This window comes from Typopeltis vanoorti, chromosome 14, assembly GCF_054136105.1.
Source record: "Typopeltis vanoorti isolate ZY-2024b chromosome 14, IOZ_Tvanoo_1.0, whole genome shotgun sequence".
Lineage (NCBI taxonomy): Eukaryota > Metazoa > Arthropoda > Arachnida > Uropygi > Thelyphonidae > Typopeltis > Typopeltis vanoorti.
Genome location: NC_143562.1, coordinates 8,060,985 through 8,076,502, shown reverse-complemented (window position 1 = coordinate 8,076,502; position 15,518 = coordinate 8,060,985). Strand labels below are relative to the sequence as shown.

The 15,518-nt window shown below is 36.6% G+C and overlaps 1 protein-coding gene across 5 annotated transcripts in view; it reads right to left on the bottom strand.

Annotated features, from left to right (window-relative positions):
* Positions 1-2,561: 2,561 nt before the first annotated feature.
* Positions 2,562-15,518, bottom strand: part of LOC150099160 (uncharacterized) — a 60,743-nt gene continuing 47,786 nt past the window's right edge. For 3 of the 5 annotated variants that reach the window (XM_090403844.1, XM_090403846.1, XM_090403845.1), the window contains one exon: positions 2,562-5,498. In XM_090403844.1, the coding sequence (XP_090259970.1) occupies positions 3,710-5,329 (1,620 nt within the window). In that variant the 5' untranslated portion in view covers positions 5,330-5,498 and the 3' untranslated portion in view covers positions 2,562-3,709. Of the gene's footprint in view, positions 5,499-5,537; positions 6,128-6,193; positions 6,504-15,518 lie in introns of those variants that run through there. The other 2 variants (XR_016549360.1, XR_016549359.1) reach the window with 2 other exon arrangements.

The following is a 15,518-nucleotide window of genomic DNA, read 5'->3' as shown; positions in this document are numbered from 1 at the left end:
ACAATTTATATGCCTCTATCATATCTCCTCTCCTACGTCTATCAGCTAGTTTTTGAAGCCCATAGATATTCAATCTATCCTTGTAGGGAACATCAAACAGAACTGCAACAATCTTTGTAACTCGCCTCTGAATCCTCTCCAACATTTCTTCATCATCAAGAAATCCAGGTGACCAGATCTGTGAGTAATAGTCAAAAATTAGGTCTTTTTAATGCCTTATGTCGAAAAAAACTTCCTTATCCCTGCTTGTTAGTGTTCTTCAACAACCATCTAATTTGATGTGATGTTTTGGCAATCTTTGCAATATGCCCTTTAAACTTATGTTCTCTGTCCACAATAACTCCCAAGTCCCTTGCCTCATCAACTTCTTGCAGTTCAGTTCTATTAATATAGTAAACAGCATGTGATCTCATCCTTCCAAAGTGCATTACCTTACACTTAGCCACGTTAAACTGACAGCCATTTACCTTAGTCCATAGTCAGTCTATTTAAGTCATCCTGCAAGATATCTACATCATCTGAATTAACTATTGCTCTTCCTAATTTTTCATCAGAAAACAAGTGGATATTTCTTTTCAAAGTATTCCCAATATCATTGATGTACAAATTAAACAATAGAGGAACAAGCATTCAGCCCTGAGGTACATCACTAGTCACCTGCCTTCTCCTGGACTCTCCTCCATAAACCACTCTTTGATATCTAACCACCAGCCACCCTCTAAACCAAATCACCAACTGCTCAAATTTACGCAAGAGTTCTGTGTGGAATCCTGTCAAATGCCTTTGCAAAGTCCAGCAGTATGACTGAGTACGGATTTCCTTTTTCCAACTCCACTATTACGTTATCATAGAAAGTAAGCAAGTTCCTGAGGCAAGACCCTTCACAAAACCATGTTGCCCTTTTATAACATATCATATTGCTGTCCACCCAGTTCTGAATTCTAATTTTTACCAATTTCTTCAAAACCTTAAGCACAACTCCATATATATGTTTATATATATTGATTGGTCTATAATTTGGAGCCTCACTTATGCAGTAGAATTATTTCCCACTCTATTGGCACTACCAGAACTGAGGCTTAAATTAAACAGCCTGGTTAGAGGAGGTGATAATTCTCTTGCACATTCTCGTAACTCATGGGCGATATGCCATCTAACCCAATGGCAGTGTTAGCATTAAATTTTTGTAATATATTAAGCACCTCTATTTAGTCTATCTCTAGACTCTCATTAGTCAATGACACATTTGATACTGCAATATCACAACCACTTTACACCAAATTGTGCCCTCTTCTTCACTCGTGGAATACAGCTTACTATTGCTGCTAACAAATATTCCTATATAGTACAATATTGATTATAAATATTAGTAGAGGGCGTTCCATCCTGTTTTACACTTGATTTAACATCAAGCATATTCCTATATTCTTCAATGCTAACTGCCAAATTTCAGCACAAGCATACATAAGCTATGTAATGCTCAGTGTAAGCTTCCATTTACACCATAGAATATTAGTATTTTGAAATCTTAGTTTTAGTACCTTATCATATGCTTTTTCTTATTATATTTCCATGATTTCTCAAGCATTTGTTATAATATAAAAATCCATTCATCTTCCATAACAGGCTCAATGATCTTTTATGGCTGATAAAACTGTCTAAAACCAGATTTTGCAAGTAAAGAATGGCTAATTCTTTTTTCATAGTTTTCTACATCAATAAATTGCATATGCTAATATCAGTGGTGCACCCAGAGGGAGGGAGAAGATGCCCTTCCCCCCAAAGATGAAGGGAAAAAAAAACACTAGAAATTTTTCCAAAAATCTTTCCCTAATTAAAATTCATTTTTTTTTAAATTTATGTTGTGTCATGTCTTCTATTTCTATACTACTTATGAATTAGCAATCATTGCAGATGTTCATAGGTCGTATGCGATGCATAGTGTGTGTGTTCTCAAATCGTCTGCTCAACTCACCCCCACCCTTCCCCAAGATTAAATTCTGAGAGTACTACTGGCTAGTATGCCAGTTTGAAAGAGGAAAAATTCTGCCTATTGCAGATATGATTTGTATTGGGATCCCTAACAAAAGCACATGATGCATGGAAAAACTACTCAGTCACAAAAGATGTCCTAAAGATGTGCGAGTCTTCCATGATAAATATCTAGACTCCATGGAGATACCATATAATAATAATATTTTTTTTACAAAGGTTAATATTAATACCCATTAAATTTGTTTGATTTAATGGTCAAGATCTTGAATTATCCATCCAATATCATAATACAATATTCTGAACACAACTGAAGGACATGTGTAAAATGATGGTACATCTCTAGCATGTGAAGAAACTATAAATTGAGTGGAAAAGATGTGGATGACTGTATAACAGCAAGAATGTAGACAATATTATTTAGTGATGCATCTATTGATGATTCAATAAATGCATCACTTAATAACAGATGCATCATTATTTAGTGATGCATCTATTGAAAATGCTCTTATCTTTCATTTGTGAAAAAATTATTTTACGAAATTATTTATTAAGAAGTAGTTCACATGTTCAGTTCAAGAACTCTTTATTAGCTGATAATTCTAAATAATAAGCAGTAAAGAAAGAACATAAATTATTCTAAACCTGTTGATTTACAATTGGCAGCACAATAATCAAACCATCAACTCAAATTGCACTTGGGATAAACAGATGCTTCCACTGTGTGAACTTAATCTCTTTCTTTGTTTAAAGTTTCTTTCATGTCCATGTACATTTTTGCTAATGATTATATCTATATCATAATCAATTTGCTGTGTTCAAGAAGAACTGGAGCAACGGAAAGTTTACAGTCCTGCAATTTTAGTACTACCTGAGGTTTACAAAATAATTTTATATGGGAAATGTAAATTTTTTTAAGATGAAATGTTCTGCAATTATTAAAAATAAATTTGATGAATATCTATCTTTAGTGTCTAAGTAACATCAAGGTCTGTTCTGCTTCAAAGAGATTTATGATCAACAGGAACTCTTAAGGAATTGAAATACTGTAACATTCACACAGCTGTCTCACATTATAGTAAACTCTCTTACTATAAAAAACTACCAAAAAATCCCTGTCAAAGCTTTCATAGCATCAAAGCATTCTAAAGAAAATGCACTAGCAAACCTTCAGCTATAATAGAATTATTCCTTTAGTTCCTGTGAACTCTTTGTAGGAATCGATTAGCTTAAAGTAACATTTGACGGTTTCCTTATCCCAAGATTTAGCTTAATGTAATATCTTGTAAGAATGCAGTATCAAAATTGCAAAAATTTCATTCTGAAAGTTCATGCATTTATTAAAATATCATACAAACTAAGTACCATCTCTCTAAGAAATATTTGCTCCCCACATCCCATGTGATTCACTGGAAAGCTCCATTCAGAAATTTCCTTGTTAAAGATATGAATAAGTAATAATTAAAATTCTGAAATTGAGTTGCTACAAATGGTAGTAAGTTTGAATAGCAATAATTTCTCATTAATTAAATCTTTTGTGAATTTTAAAACTTGAAATCCGAGAATATTCCAGAGGAAAATTGCCCAATATTCAGCGTTCACCTTCAAGCTTTTGTATTGGTTATCATATTTGCATGTATAAACTTTTATGTGATTTTTAAGAGTAGAAACTTCTGAATATGATTTACCACAAGTGTCACAGGTTGCAGGCTTCTCCTTAGCATGAACAATTATGACTCTTAAGAGATTTAATATGGGAATATGATTTTCCACAGGTTTCACATTTGAAAGGCTTCCCACTGATGTGAACTTTCATGTGACTTTTAAGAGTTGACGGCTGTGAAAACGATTTACCACAAGTTTCACAAGTAAAAGGCTTCTCATTGGTATGAACTCTTAGGTGATTTTTAAGATCATGAGAAGATGCAAATGATTTATGACAAATTACACAGGTAAAAGATTTCATGGCAGTGTGAAGTCTTGAGTGTCTTTTAAGATGTGCAATGTGTGGAAATAATTTACCACAAATTTCACAGTTAAAAGGCTTCTCATTCGTGTGAACTGCTGCTGTATGCATTTTAAGGTCACGTGAGTATGAATATGATTTGCCACATATTCCACAAACAAAAGGTTTCTCATTTGTATGAACTCTTATGTGTCTTTTAAGATCAGAAGAGCGTAAAAATGATTTACCACAAGTCTCACAGGTGAAAGGCTTAGCATTCGAGTGAGCTCTTATGTGTGTGTTAAGAGTTGAAAGATGTGAAAATAATTTACCACATGTTTCGCAAATAAAAGATTTCTCATTTGTGTGAACTGTTTTGTGGGTATTTAGATTTCCAATTTGTGAAAATGATTTTCCACAAGTGCCACAGATAAATGGCTTCTCATTGGTATGAATTCTGATGTGTGTTTCAAGATCACATGAGTGCAAAAACGATTTGCCACAAGTTTCACAAATAAATGCTTTCTCATTGGTGTGAACTCTTAGGTGATTTTTAAGATCATAAGAAGATGCAAATGATTTATGACAAATTTCACAGGTAAAAGATTTCATGGCAATGTGAAGTCTTGAGTGTTTTTTAAGATGTGCAATGTGTGGAAATAATTTACCACAAATTTCACAATTAACAGGCTTCTCATTCGTGTGAACTGCTGCTGTATGCATTTTAAGGTCACGAGAGTCTGAATATGATTTGCCACATATTCCACAAACAAAAGGTTTCTCATTTGTATGAACTCTTATGTGTCTTTTAAGATCAAAGGAGCGAAAAAATGATTTACCACAAGTCTCACAGGTGAAAGGTTTCTCATTAGTGTGAATCCGTAGGTGGATATTACGAGTTGAAAGTTGTGTAAATGTTTTACCGCAAGTTTCACAGGCAAAAGGCTTAGCATTCGAGTGAGCTCTTATGTGTTTATTAAGAGTTGAAAGAAGTGAAAATAATTTACCACATGTTTCACAAATGAAAGATTTCTCATTTGTGTGAACTATTTTGTGAGTATTTAGATTTCCAATATGTGAAAATGATTTTCCACAAGTGTCACAGACAAATGGCTTCTCATTAGTATGAATTCTGATGTGTGTCTTAAGATTACTTGAATGCAAAAACGATTTGCCACAAATTTCACAATTAAAAGATTTCACATTACCATGAGTTCTTTTATGTCTTCCAAGATGTGCAATGTCTGAAAATGGTTTAGCACAAATTTCACAAGTAAGACTTTTCTCAATAGTACACTGTAATGTGTGTTCCATTAAAAATTTGACATAATCAAATGGCATATCAGACATTTCACAGATTAATTCTGGCTTATTAGGTTGATAGACTTCCATATTTCTACTCTTTTTCTGTAGTTATTTCTTTCAGTAAAGATTTTATTTATTTTTTCTTCAGTTTATAATAGTTATCTTTTACCAGAAGATTCATAGTTCGTGAGAAAATTTTACAAAAAACTGATTAATGACGAAAATGATGAATTTCTTTGTCTCTATCAATGAACAGCTGAAATAAACAAAAACAAATTAAGTGTCCTGAATTATTATAATATTCTTATAAATTATACAATTTTTTTTTTTAATAAAATATCATAATACTGTTTCAAGACAAGAACAGCTATTTTATGTGAAATGAATCCCACATATACATATTGTAAAACAAGAATAAGGGTATCTAGTACCAAGTAAGCTTATATATATTTGTGCATCTCTCTGAGAGACTAAAAACATAATCTTCTGCAAAACAATTTTTTAAGAAACAAGCACTAATAAAAAGTAAACTTTGCATTCACCATCTTTTATTTATTTTTTTTTTTATTGTTCAGTGACCAATGTAATCTCCTGTGGAAATGGCATTTACAAAGGTAGTGCTAGGCCTGCCACTGAAAGAAAGATATTCTAGGTTCAATTCTAGTCGCCATACTAGAAGAACTTTTTCTAACCATTTCTTGAACTGGTTCCTGATTTAGTCTATCTCTGGCATAGTCAAAAGGTTCCCTCCCCACCCAGAAACTCAGGTTTATCATAATGAGGTTCTGGGTGCGGGAGTTTCCCATAAAGGTTTGGAATCATTAGATAGTGACAATCAGGTGGATCAAGTGGGTGTCAGACATGGCAGCTGTCAGGGGCCCTGAGCTATGTGGAAAAATTAAAAATCTATAAGAACAATATAAATATTATGCATTTTGATGATGAATTGGAACAGTTTCTACTACTTTTAAAAGAAGATAAAGTAAAATTCAATACTGCCACACAAGTATACTAGGCTGTAAGAGAAATGTCCTCAACTTTTCCAAATGTAGAATTTTTTAGGGTTTCTGTAAATTTTACTGCATGGGGGTCCCCAGCTGGCTTAATCAACCTCTGGTGACAATTATGTTCCATACTCTCAACAGATGGAGATTAAAAATTAATGATGGTCTTCAGATGGCTATCTCTAATCGACTAACTGTGGATTGACTGCACCCAGTCTCCAAATGTTAGAAGGGAGTAGGTGAGGCTGTTTTATAACCTATGGGGAATAAAAGGATTTATTTTATTTTTATATGGTTTGAAGTGCTGGTAATGGCAAGCAGAAAGGGTATTACTTATCGCTGAAATTAAATATGCTACTTTGTAAAGGGAAATGTAAAAATATGCTACTTTTTTTAATTAGAAAACATTAACCTCATTTGACTGGGAAAGTATGTCGTCACGGATATCTGTAATGATAGAAACATCAGAAATCCATGGTGAACACAGGAAGTTAAAGAGACAGTCATGGAAAAAAAAAAAGAAAGCATTACAGAAGTTCCTAGCATATGCTCTGAGCGAATACAGTGAAAAATATAAGTGAAGCAGTATGTAAAAGTAGGTAAACAAAAGTCACAGGAAGACTTTAGTAAGCCTACAGACAATAAATAAAAGAATTATTATTATTACGGGCATCTCCATGGAGTCAGTAGACTCATTGTGAGAGACCCAAACTAGCAAAACCATATCTGTCATATCTCTTCTTGAATTCATTTACAGATGAAGAGCTCACAACTAAGTAAGGCAATGAATTCCACTCATTCACCATCCTCCAGGCAAAAAACCTTGTTCTGACACCTTTGTTAATCACACTCTTCTTTAATTTTCAGAGATGACCTCTTGTTCTTCCATCACTATCACACAGCTGAAACATTTCCCCTGCATCAATCCTATAAAAACCTTTCAGTAATTTAAATGTTTCTATCATATCCCCTCTTCTTCGCCTATCAACCAATCTCTGCAATCCACAAGCTCTCAATCTATCAATGTAGGGGGCATTTTTTATATCACTCACCAACTTGGTCACTCTTCTCTGAACCCTCTCCACAGCCTCCTCATCTCCAAGGAATCCAGGTGACCAGACCTGAGCACTATAATCCAAATGTGGAAGTATCAATGCTTTATAAAGGGGAATAATAATCTCTTTATCTCTGGATGTCAGTGTGTTCCTCAACAACCAAGTAATCCTATGTGCAATCTTGGACACCTTAGCAATGTGTCCTCTGAACTTCATCTTCCTATCTACCAACACCCCTAAGTCCCTTGCCTCATCAATCTCTTGGAGTACCTTTCCATCACTGTAGTACACAGCTGGTAATCTTTTAATCCCAAAATGCATGACTTTACACTTTTCCACATTGAACTGACATCCATTATCTTTTGTCCATTTTACCAGCTTATTTAAATCATCCTGCAAACTTTCAACATCAGCTTGATTTTTTATTGCGCTACCCAACTTTGCATCATCAGCAAACAACTGAATATCTCCCTTTAAGCCATTTCCTATATCATTTATATACAAATTAAACAACATTGGCCCAAGCACAGAGCCTTGAGTCACACCACTGGTCACCTGCCTCATTCTGGACTCGGCTCCTCCATACACCACCTCATGGTATCTCTCCCTGAGCCATTCTCCTATCCATATCACCAATTTAATATCCATTCCCATCTGCTCCAATTTGCATAACAGTGTTCTATGGGGTATCCTGTCAAAAGCCTTAGCAAAATCGAAGTACCACTGTGTAGGCTGCTCCTTTGTCCAACTCAGATGTTATTCTATTATGAATAGTTAATAGATTGCTAAGGCAGGATCTACCTTTAACAAAATTGTAGGGTGGATGGAAGAAGGGTGTGTGCGAAATGTGACCTGAACGAGAAATTGATGAATGCAAATATGAAGTTGATGACAGAAAGTGCTAGTACCAATTGTGTCGCGAGTACACGTTTGAAAGAGAAGGATGGTGAGGAAGACAGGCGAAAAAATGTTAAAAAATCAGGAAAAAAGAAAAAGAGCGATTTGACAACCGTAACGGATGTTAAAAGGGACGAAAGTGAGGCGGAAAGAAACGAAATTGAGAGAACGAATGAAAGTAGAAATGGCGTGATACAGAAATCGCAAGTAAAAAAAATTGAAAGAATGAATGATAGCCAAAAAAGAATGACTGATGGCGAAAGTTGGACGCATGTTGGAACGAAAGTACTGAACCAAAGAAAGATGAATGACAGTAAAAGTGAGAAGAATGATAGCGAAAGTTGGTTGCATGTTAGTCCGAAAGTATGGAAACAAAGAAAGATATGTGAGAGTGAAAGTGAGAAGAATGATAGTGAAAGTTGGACGTATGTTGGACCGAAAGTACGGAAACAAAGAAGGATGAATGAGAGGGAAAGTGAGAAGAGGGGGTCGAGAGTTAGAAAGATTTAATGATAGAGAGAATGTGTCGCGAGGTTCAGAAGGTGAATTGGATTGGATGAAGCAAGAAACGAAATGGATGCGGAATGAAATTAAGAGAATTCAGGTCAAAACTATTAAAATAAATCATGATGGCATGAAAGAGTTAACAAAAGATGAGCGAGTGGCATTGTATGACGACTCCATTATTAAAGGTGTGCTAGAGGATAAAATGCACAAGGTATGTTTTCCAGGCGGTAAAATTAGTAGAGTGATTGAGGCATTGAATATGAGGCGGGAACGACCAAAAGAGTTAATTGTATTAATTGGTACAAATGATTTGAGAGAGAACAAAGAGCATGTCAAAATGAATGTCAGGAGACTGCTTGGAAAGATAAAGGAGAATAGTGTGACAGGAAGGTTAGTCAGTGTGTTGCCTAGGTATGATTGTGGTGAAATGAGGCGGAGAGCAAGGATTATGAATGATATTCTGGCTGAAATGTGTGAGAAGATGGGAGTACAGTTTGTTAATGTGTGGAATGAGTTTGAGGGATGAAGTGAGCAGTATGGGAGTGATGGACTGCATTTGAATGGTTATGGTGTGAGTCGCTTGGAGAGACTGCTGCTGGAAAGTGGAAAAGTGAATAGAGAGAATGAATCAGATCGAGAGGGGAGTGATGTGGAAGACCAGGAGAGTAAGACAGGAGAGATTGAAGAAGTGGAAATGAATGGGGAAGTGAGTGGTATGAGTATAGAAAATGAGAGAATGGGTGTGCAAGAGGAGCAGGGAAACGGGGAGGCTCAGGGTGGACAGGGATACACAGCGTGAGAAAGGTGGATGCTCCAAGAGGAGGTGAGAGCATGTGTAGGCAGGAAAGTAATGGGATGATCAGGGATCAAAAGGAAACAGATGGAATTGCAAAGGGTTCTAAAATGAAGAAGCAGAAAGGGAAATGGCCCCAGTCCAGCATGGAGAGATCACATCGAGTGAGTGGTATCAGTGGAACTAGCTGCAGATCCAGAAATGAGTTGTTGTGTTTGTATACCAATGCTAGAAGTATAAGAAACAAGGCGGATGAAATGGTTGCACTAATTGCGTCTGTGCACCCAGAGATTGTCGGAATAAGTGAGACATGGTTAGATGAGGATGACATCCTGACAGGAATAGAGATGGAAAGATATGATGTGTTTCGTGAGAGGCAGTATGGTGTGAGATAGAGGTGAATAGAATCAAATACTTGGTGGGATGTTGTTATAGACCTGGTAATGTGGATGGTGGTGATAGTGAAATGTATAGTCAAATAAGCCAAGCAAATAAGAAAAGGGTGATCATTGTGGGTGATTTTAATTATGGCAATATAGACTGGAATGAAGAGATAGCAACTGGAAGTAAAGAAAATGAGTTTCTTGAGTTTTTGAGGGATAACTACCTCAGACAGTATGTAACAGAGGGCACAAGAGGATTAAAGGTCTTGGATTTGGTCATCTCATCGGATGATGTAATTATCAATGAGGTATCAAATCATCCACCAATTGGTGAAAGTGAACATGAGGTGATTACTTGGGTGGTTGCCAGCAGTGCAAGGACCCCTGTGAAAAAAGGGTATATGTGGAACTACAAGTGGGGTGATTATGAAGAGCTCAGGAGACAGCTTGCAAGGGCAGCATGGAATGAGGAGTTAGCTGGACCTAACTTCCACTCCCTAGGGACCATACCAGAGTTCAAACTTAAATTAAATATCCAAGTAAGAGGAGTTGACAATTCATTTGCACATTAACGTAACACCCGAGCTGATATTCCATCTAAGCCTACAGCAGTGTTTGCATTTAAATTTTGCAATATATATTTAATACCTCTTATTCTTTAGCTTCAATTCTCACATTAGGTATTGCTACAGGTATAGAGATATCCTCACTTGGGTGATAGACTTTTGAAAAGTGATCACTCAGTAACTCGACTATTACATCTGATTTTGTCACCTCAATACCATCAGCACCCACTAAAGTTATCCTTCCAAAGTCATTCTTCCTCTTACTTGCCACATAGTGGAAGAACTCTTTGGGATTACCCTTGATCTCTTTGGCTAAGGTCTCATAATCTGATTTAGCTTTTCTTACTATGCTGGTAACCTTCCTAGCTTGAGCCTTGTACTGCTCATGGGTGTACTGGTCGCCTTTCTCCTTGTAAAATCTCCATAACCTTTTCTTTTTTTGCAGATCAAGCTTGATACTACTGCTCATCCATTTAATGTCTGCCTTGTTTGACCTCCTGAACCATGGGGTTCAGGAGGTCAAATCTGATATTGCTTTCTTCAGATACCTGCTGATTTTATCCCATGCACTGCTAACATCTTTCCCTTGCAATATGTTCTGCCATGGGATGGCTGCAAGCTCACTCCGAAGCTTGTTATAATTGCCTAACCTGTAGTTCCGTATATACCCCTTCTTAACAGAAAAATCCACAGATTTTGCAACCTCCCAAGTCAATACCACATGATCGCTTTCACCAATTGGAGGTAACGAGGACACCTTACTTATGCATATAACCTCTGAACCAATAACCAGGTCCAACACTCTCACACCACGTGTCCCTTCAGTTATATGCTGTTTCAAGTAATTATCTCGTAGAAGATGTATTAACTCATTTTCCTTTTTGCTACTTGATATTTCCTCCTTCCAATTGATATCACCGTAATTAAAATCCCCAATAATAATCACTAAGCCTTCACTCACTGCACTGATTTGCTGATGCATGAATTCAATATCTCCCCCTGTACTTCCTGGCCTATAGCAGCATCCAACTGTATATTTGGTTGCATTGGTCACTATTTCGCACCAGGCTGCTTCAAATGAACTCGCATTCACATGTCTATCATCTTGATATACTACTTTCTTTGGCTGCAACACATCAGCTATCATCAACAGTACTCCCCCCCCCATTCTATCTTCTCTATCCTCCCTGAAAATACTGTACCCATCACATTCAATTCCAGTGACCACATCTTCTGCTGACAGCCAAGTTTCACTAATGCCTACAACTTTTGGTGAGATTGCACTGACTAATGCCAAAAATTCTTCTCTCTTATTTCGAATGCTTCTCGCATTGGTATACAAAAATTGCAGATTCCCTCTGGATCTTGTACCGGCTTTAGAACTGATATATAAGTCACTAACTTCCGTAGTCCCATGCCGATTTTTATCCCCTCTCTTCTGCAATTTATTCTGCATATAAGGATCAATAAATATACAATCAGTGCTAAAGTTTCTCTCTCTTACACTCAACCTTTTCAATATTAGTTTCCCTGCCCAATAACTTCAACTTGTTCAGAAAACAATAACTTAACAATCGCTTATGTCCTTCCATGTTAAGATGCAGTCCATCTCTAGCATACAACTGCCTTTTTCCTTCAAATACATTCCAAACATCAACAAATTCCAGACCTCTTTTTTTGCACATTTTTGCAATCATATCATTCATTATCATTGCTAGTCTACTTAACTCGTAATTGTCAAAACGAGGCAGCACACACACTATCCTCCCATTGACACTTTTCCTCTTCACAATATCTAATAATGTTCTTAAATCTTTTCCTACCCGATTTATACTACCTCTCAGGTCATTCGTACCCACCATAACTATCATCTTGTCTGCTTCATGCCCTCTCTTTATTGCTAAAGCCACTCTTTCTATTGTCCCACCAGCCATGCACTCCTCATGCATACCACTCTCCATACTCTTAATCATAGAATCACCATATATATTACCACTCTTAACTTCATTCAAGTCCACACTCATGGACTCATTCTCTACGCTATTCAGCATGACTCTCCCAGCTTCGTTACTCAACGCTCTATTTGGATGGTAGCAAAATTTCTGGGGGATATTGAAAACGCTTCTAAATTGAGGAAAGCATACTGTAAAAAGAAATCAGAGAAGATATAAAACTAACAAAAATACTGAAGATATTCTAGATGTCTGGAGTAAAAACTATTACTGCTTTTAAAATCCTGCTAAATAAATAAAACATGAAGTGACAGAATAGTAGCAGAAAATAATCAACAGGAATGCAATCAAGAGTACATTTCAATACATGAGGTAAAAAAAAGCCATCAAAAATCTGAAATGTTTAAGGGCAGCTGGAACAGATGATATCTGACCAGAAACATCATATCGATGATATTGTACTGTCTAATGTACTGACTGATCAGCATATCAGGAGTCGTAGTCAAAGTTTTGGAGAAATTAGTCAAGAGCAAAATACAGGAATGAACAGATGGAAATGGGATACTGTATGGGACAGCATGCTTTTGTGAAGATCATGCTTCAGTAACTTGTTCACATTTTATAATACGGTGACGGCTGAACTGGATAAGGGTAATGGGTTTATAGTGAGATTGCTGGACTTTGCTAAGGCCTTTGACAAGATACCACATGGAATTGTAATCAGTCAAGTGCAGCACATGGGGATGAATATATAGGGTTGGAGAGATAGGAGGAGAGATATATAGGATAAGAGGGTGGTTGATGGAGAGATATCAGAGACGTAGTTTATTCTGGAGTAGAGTCCAAAAGAAGGCCTGTTACTAGTGGTGTGTTGCAGGGTTCTGTTCTTGGACTACTGCTATTTAATTTGTTCATTAATGATATAGGAAAGGATCTGAGAGGAACTATTCATTTATTTGCCGATGATGCAAAGTGGTAGAGCAGTAGTGAATACACATGATGTCAAAATTTTGCAGGATGATTTGAATAGATTGGCAGACTAGGCTAAGGAGAATGGATGTCAGTTTAATGTAGCAAAGTGTAAGGTAATGTATTTTGAGGTGAAAAGATTAGCAGCAGTATACCATGTTGGTGGAAGTGTACTCCAGGAAACTGACGAAGCGAGAGATTTGGGAGTGGTGGTGGATAGGGAGTTGAAGTTTAGGGGCACATAGCAAACGAAAGTCGCTAAATAAGGTCATCAGATCACTTGGTTACTAAAGAATACTTTAACTAGTAGAGACAAGCAGGTTATTGTTCCTCTTTATCGAGCCTTGATAAGACTCCATCTTGACTACTATGCCCAGATCTGGGTGGTAGGGTTTCCTCTTGATGGGGAGGTAGAGGATCCAGAGGCAAGTGACCAAGATGATAGCTGGTCTATAGAATGAACCTTACGAGAACAGGTTGAAGATGTGTGGATTACAGAAATTGGTTGATAGGCAGAAAAGGGGTGATATGACCGATACATTAATTTCTGATGGGTTTTTACAAGATTAATTCAGAGGAAATTTTTGAGAACAGATCTGGTGGTGGGAGAACTAGGGTCAATCCATGTAAACTGAACATGAGTGTAGTTAGCAAGGGTGTTAGAACTAGGTTCTTTACTTGGAGAGTGGTGAATGAGTGAAATAAGCTGCCAGGGTCTGTTGTGGATGCCATGACTGTGAATGACTTTAAAGCAAAGTATGACATATACTGTGAGAATGCTAATTAGGGCCTTTCTTGGTGAGTCTAAGGACTCCTTGGAGTTGCCTGTAATAATATTAATAATAAAATGCTCAAATATGGAGGTGCCCTCCCTCGATGAGTCTTTGGACTCCCTGGAGGGATCACATAATAATAACTTTTATAGTGGCTACACAGCATAATTTGAAATGCTTGGTTAGAAGGTCAACTTCTGGATGACAAGAGTAGAGATCTCATCGTACCAATCTATACAAAGGGAGCTAAAAATAAATGTAAGAATTATGGAGAAATTTCCCAATGAATACTTCAGGTAAAATTTATAGACATATACTTGTTAAGAGGCAAGGTAGTGGTGGAAAAGAAACTTGGAGCGGAGCAAGCACGATTGAAGCAAATTCAGGTTGTCAAGATCACATTTTCACAGATAATTGAGAAAAGTAGAATCTCACAAAAAGCATACTCACTCTCTCTTAGCATTCCTCAAAGAAAGACCATTAATCAGAAACAGGGTAGCTGTAACTGAACCAATGATATGAGTGCATAGATTTTGGTGCGCCACCCCATCTACCATCACCATTAATAACAAACAGGAATCAACACAAAGACCACCACTGTCGCCCTCCATGCATGTCTGTCCTTGTTATCCAGGTCATTTTTTTGTGTCTTCACTAAGTGGGTATTGTTGAAGTGACTCTAATAATGCTAGCATGAGCTAGTGAAACAGTAGCTGGTAAATAATTAATTTTAATGAGTAAATAATTTATATACATTCCAATGTCTACACAGTATCCTGTTATAGAAACTCCAAAATGAATGAAAGATGATCTGTTTGTAAGAGTATGATAGATCTCGAAAACACACAAAGGAAAAGCTGCTCGAAACAGAATTATATGGTCTAAAGAGGGCATTGCATTAACCAATATACAGTCTATACTTGACTTGATTCAATAGTTAGAAATAAAGGAGGTAAGGGAAGATAAATGAATAAAATAGAAAAATTCTTTAATATTTTTTATTCTTGAAAGTGAATTGACTGAGCACTAACTTTCATGTTACAGACAGGTACCAACAAGTCTCTACTACCATATTTTCACTGACAGTAAGCCCAAATTACCAATAAATCAAGGCTTTTCAGGAAAGAGTGTAACAGGCAACTTCCGAAATCTAATGGCCACAAACCTTAAAATACATGTATTATTGTTTGTAAAGTTATCTGTGATTGTCTGTGGAAATACTAGTGGTAGTGGTCGGCAGAAGATGGCGTTGGTGTAGTTGTGGTTAGTTGGTGGAGAGAGAGCTGTAGAGTAGGTGCCCCCCCCCCCCCTCGATGAGTCTTTAGACTCCCTGGAGGTGTCTAATAATAATAATAATAATAATAATTATTATTATTA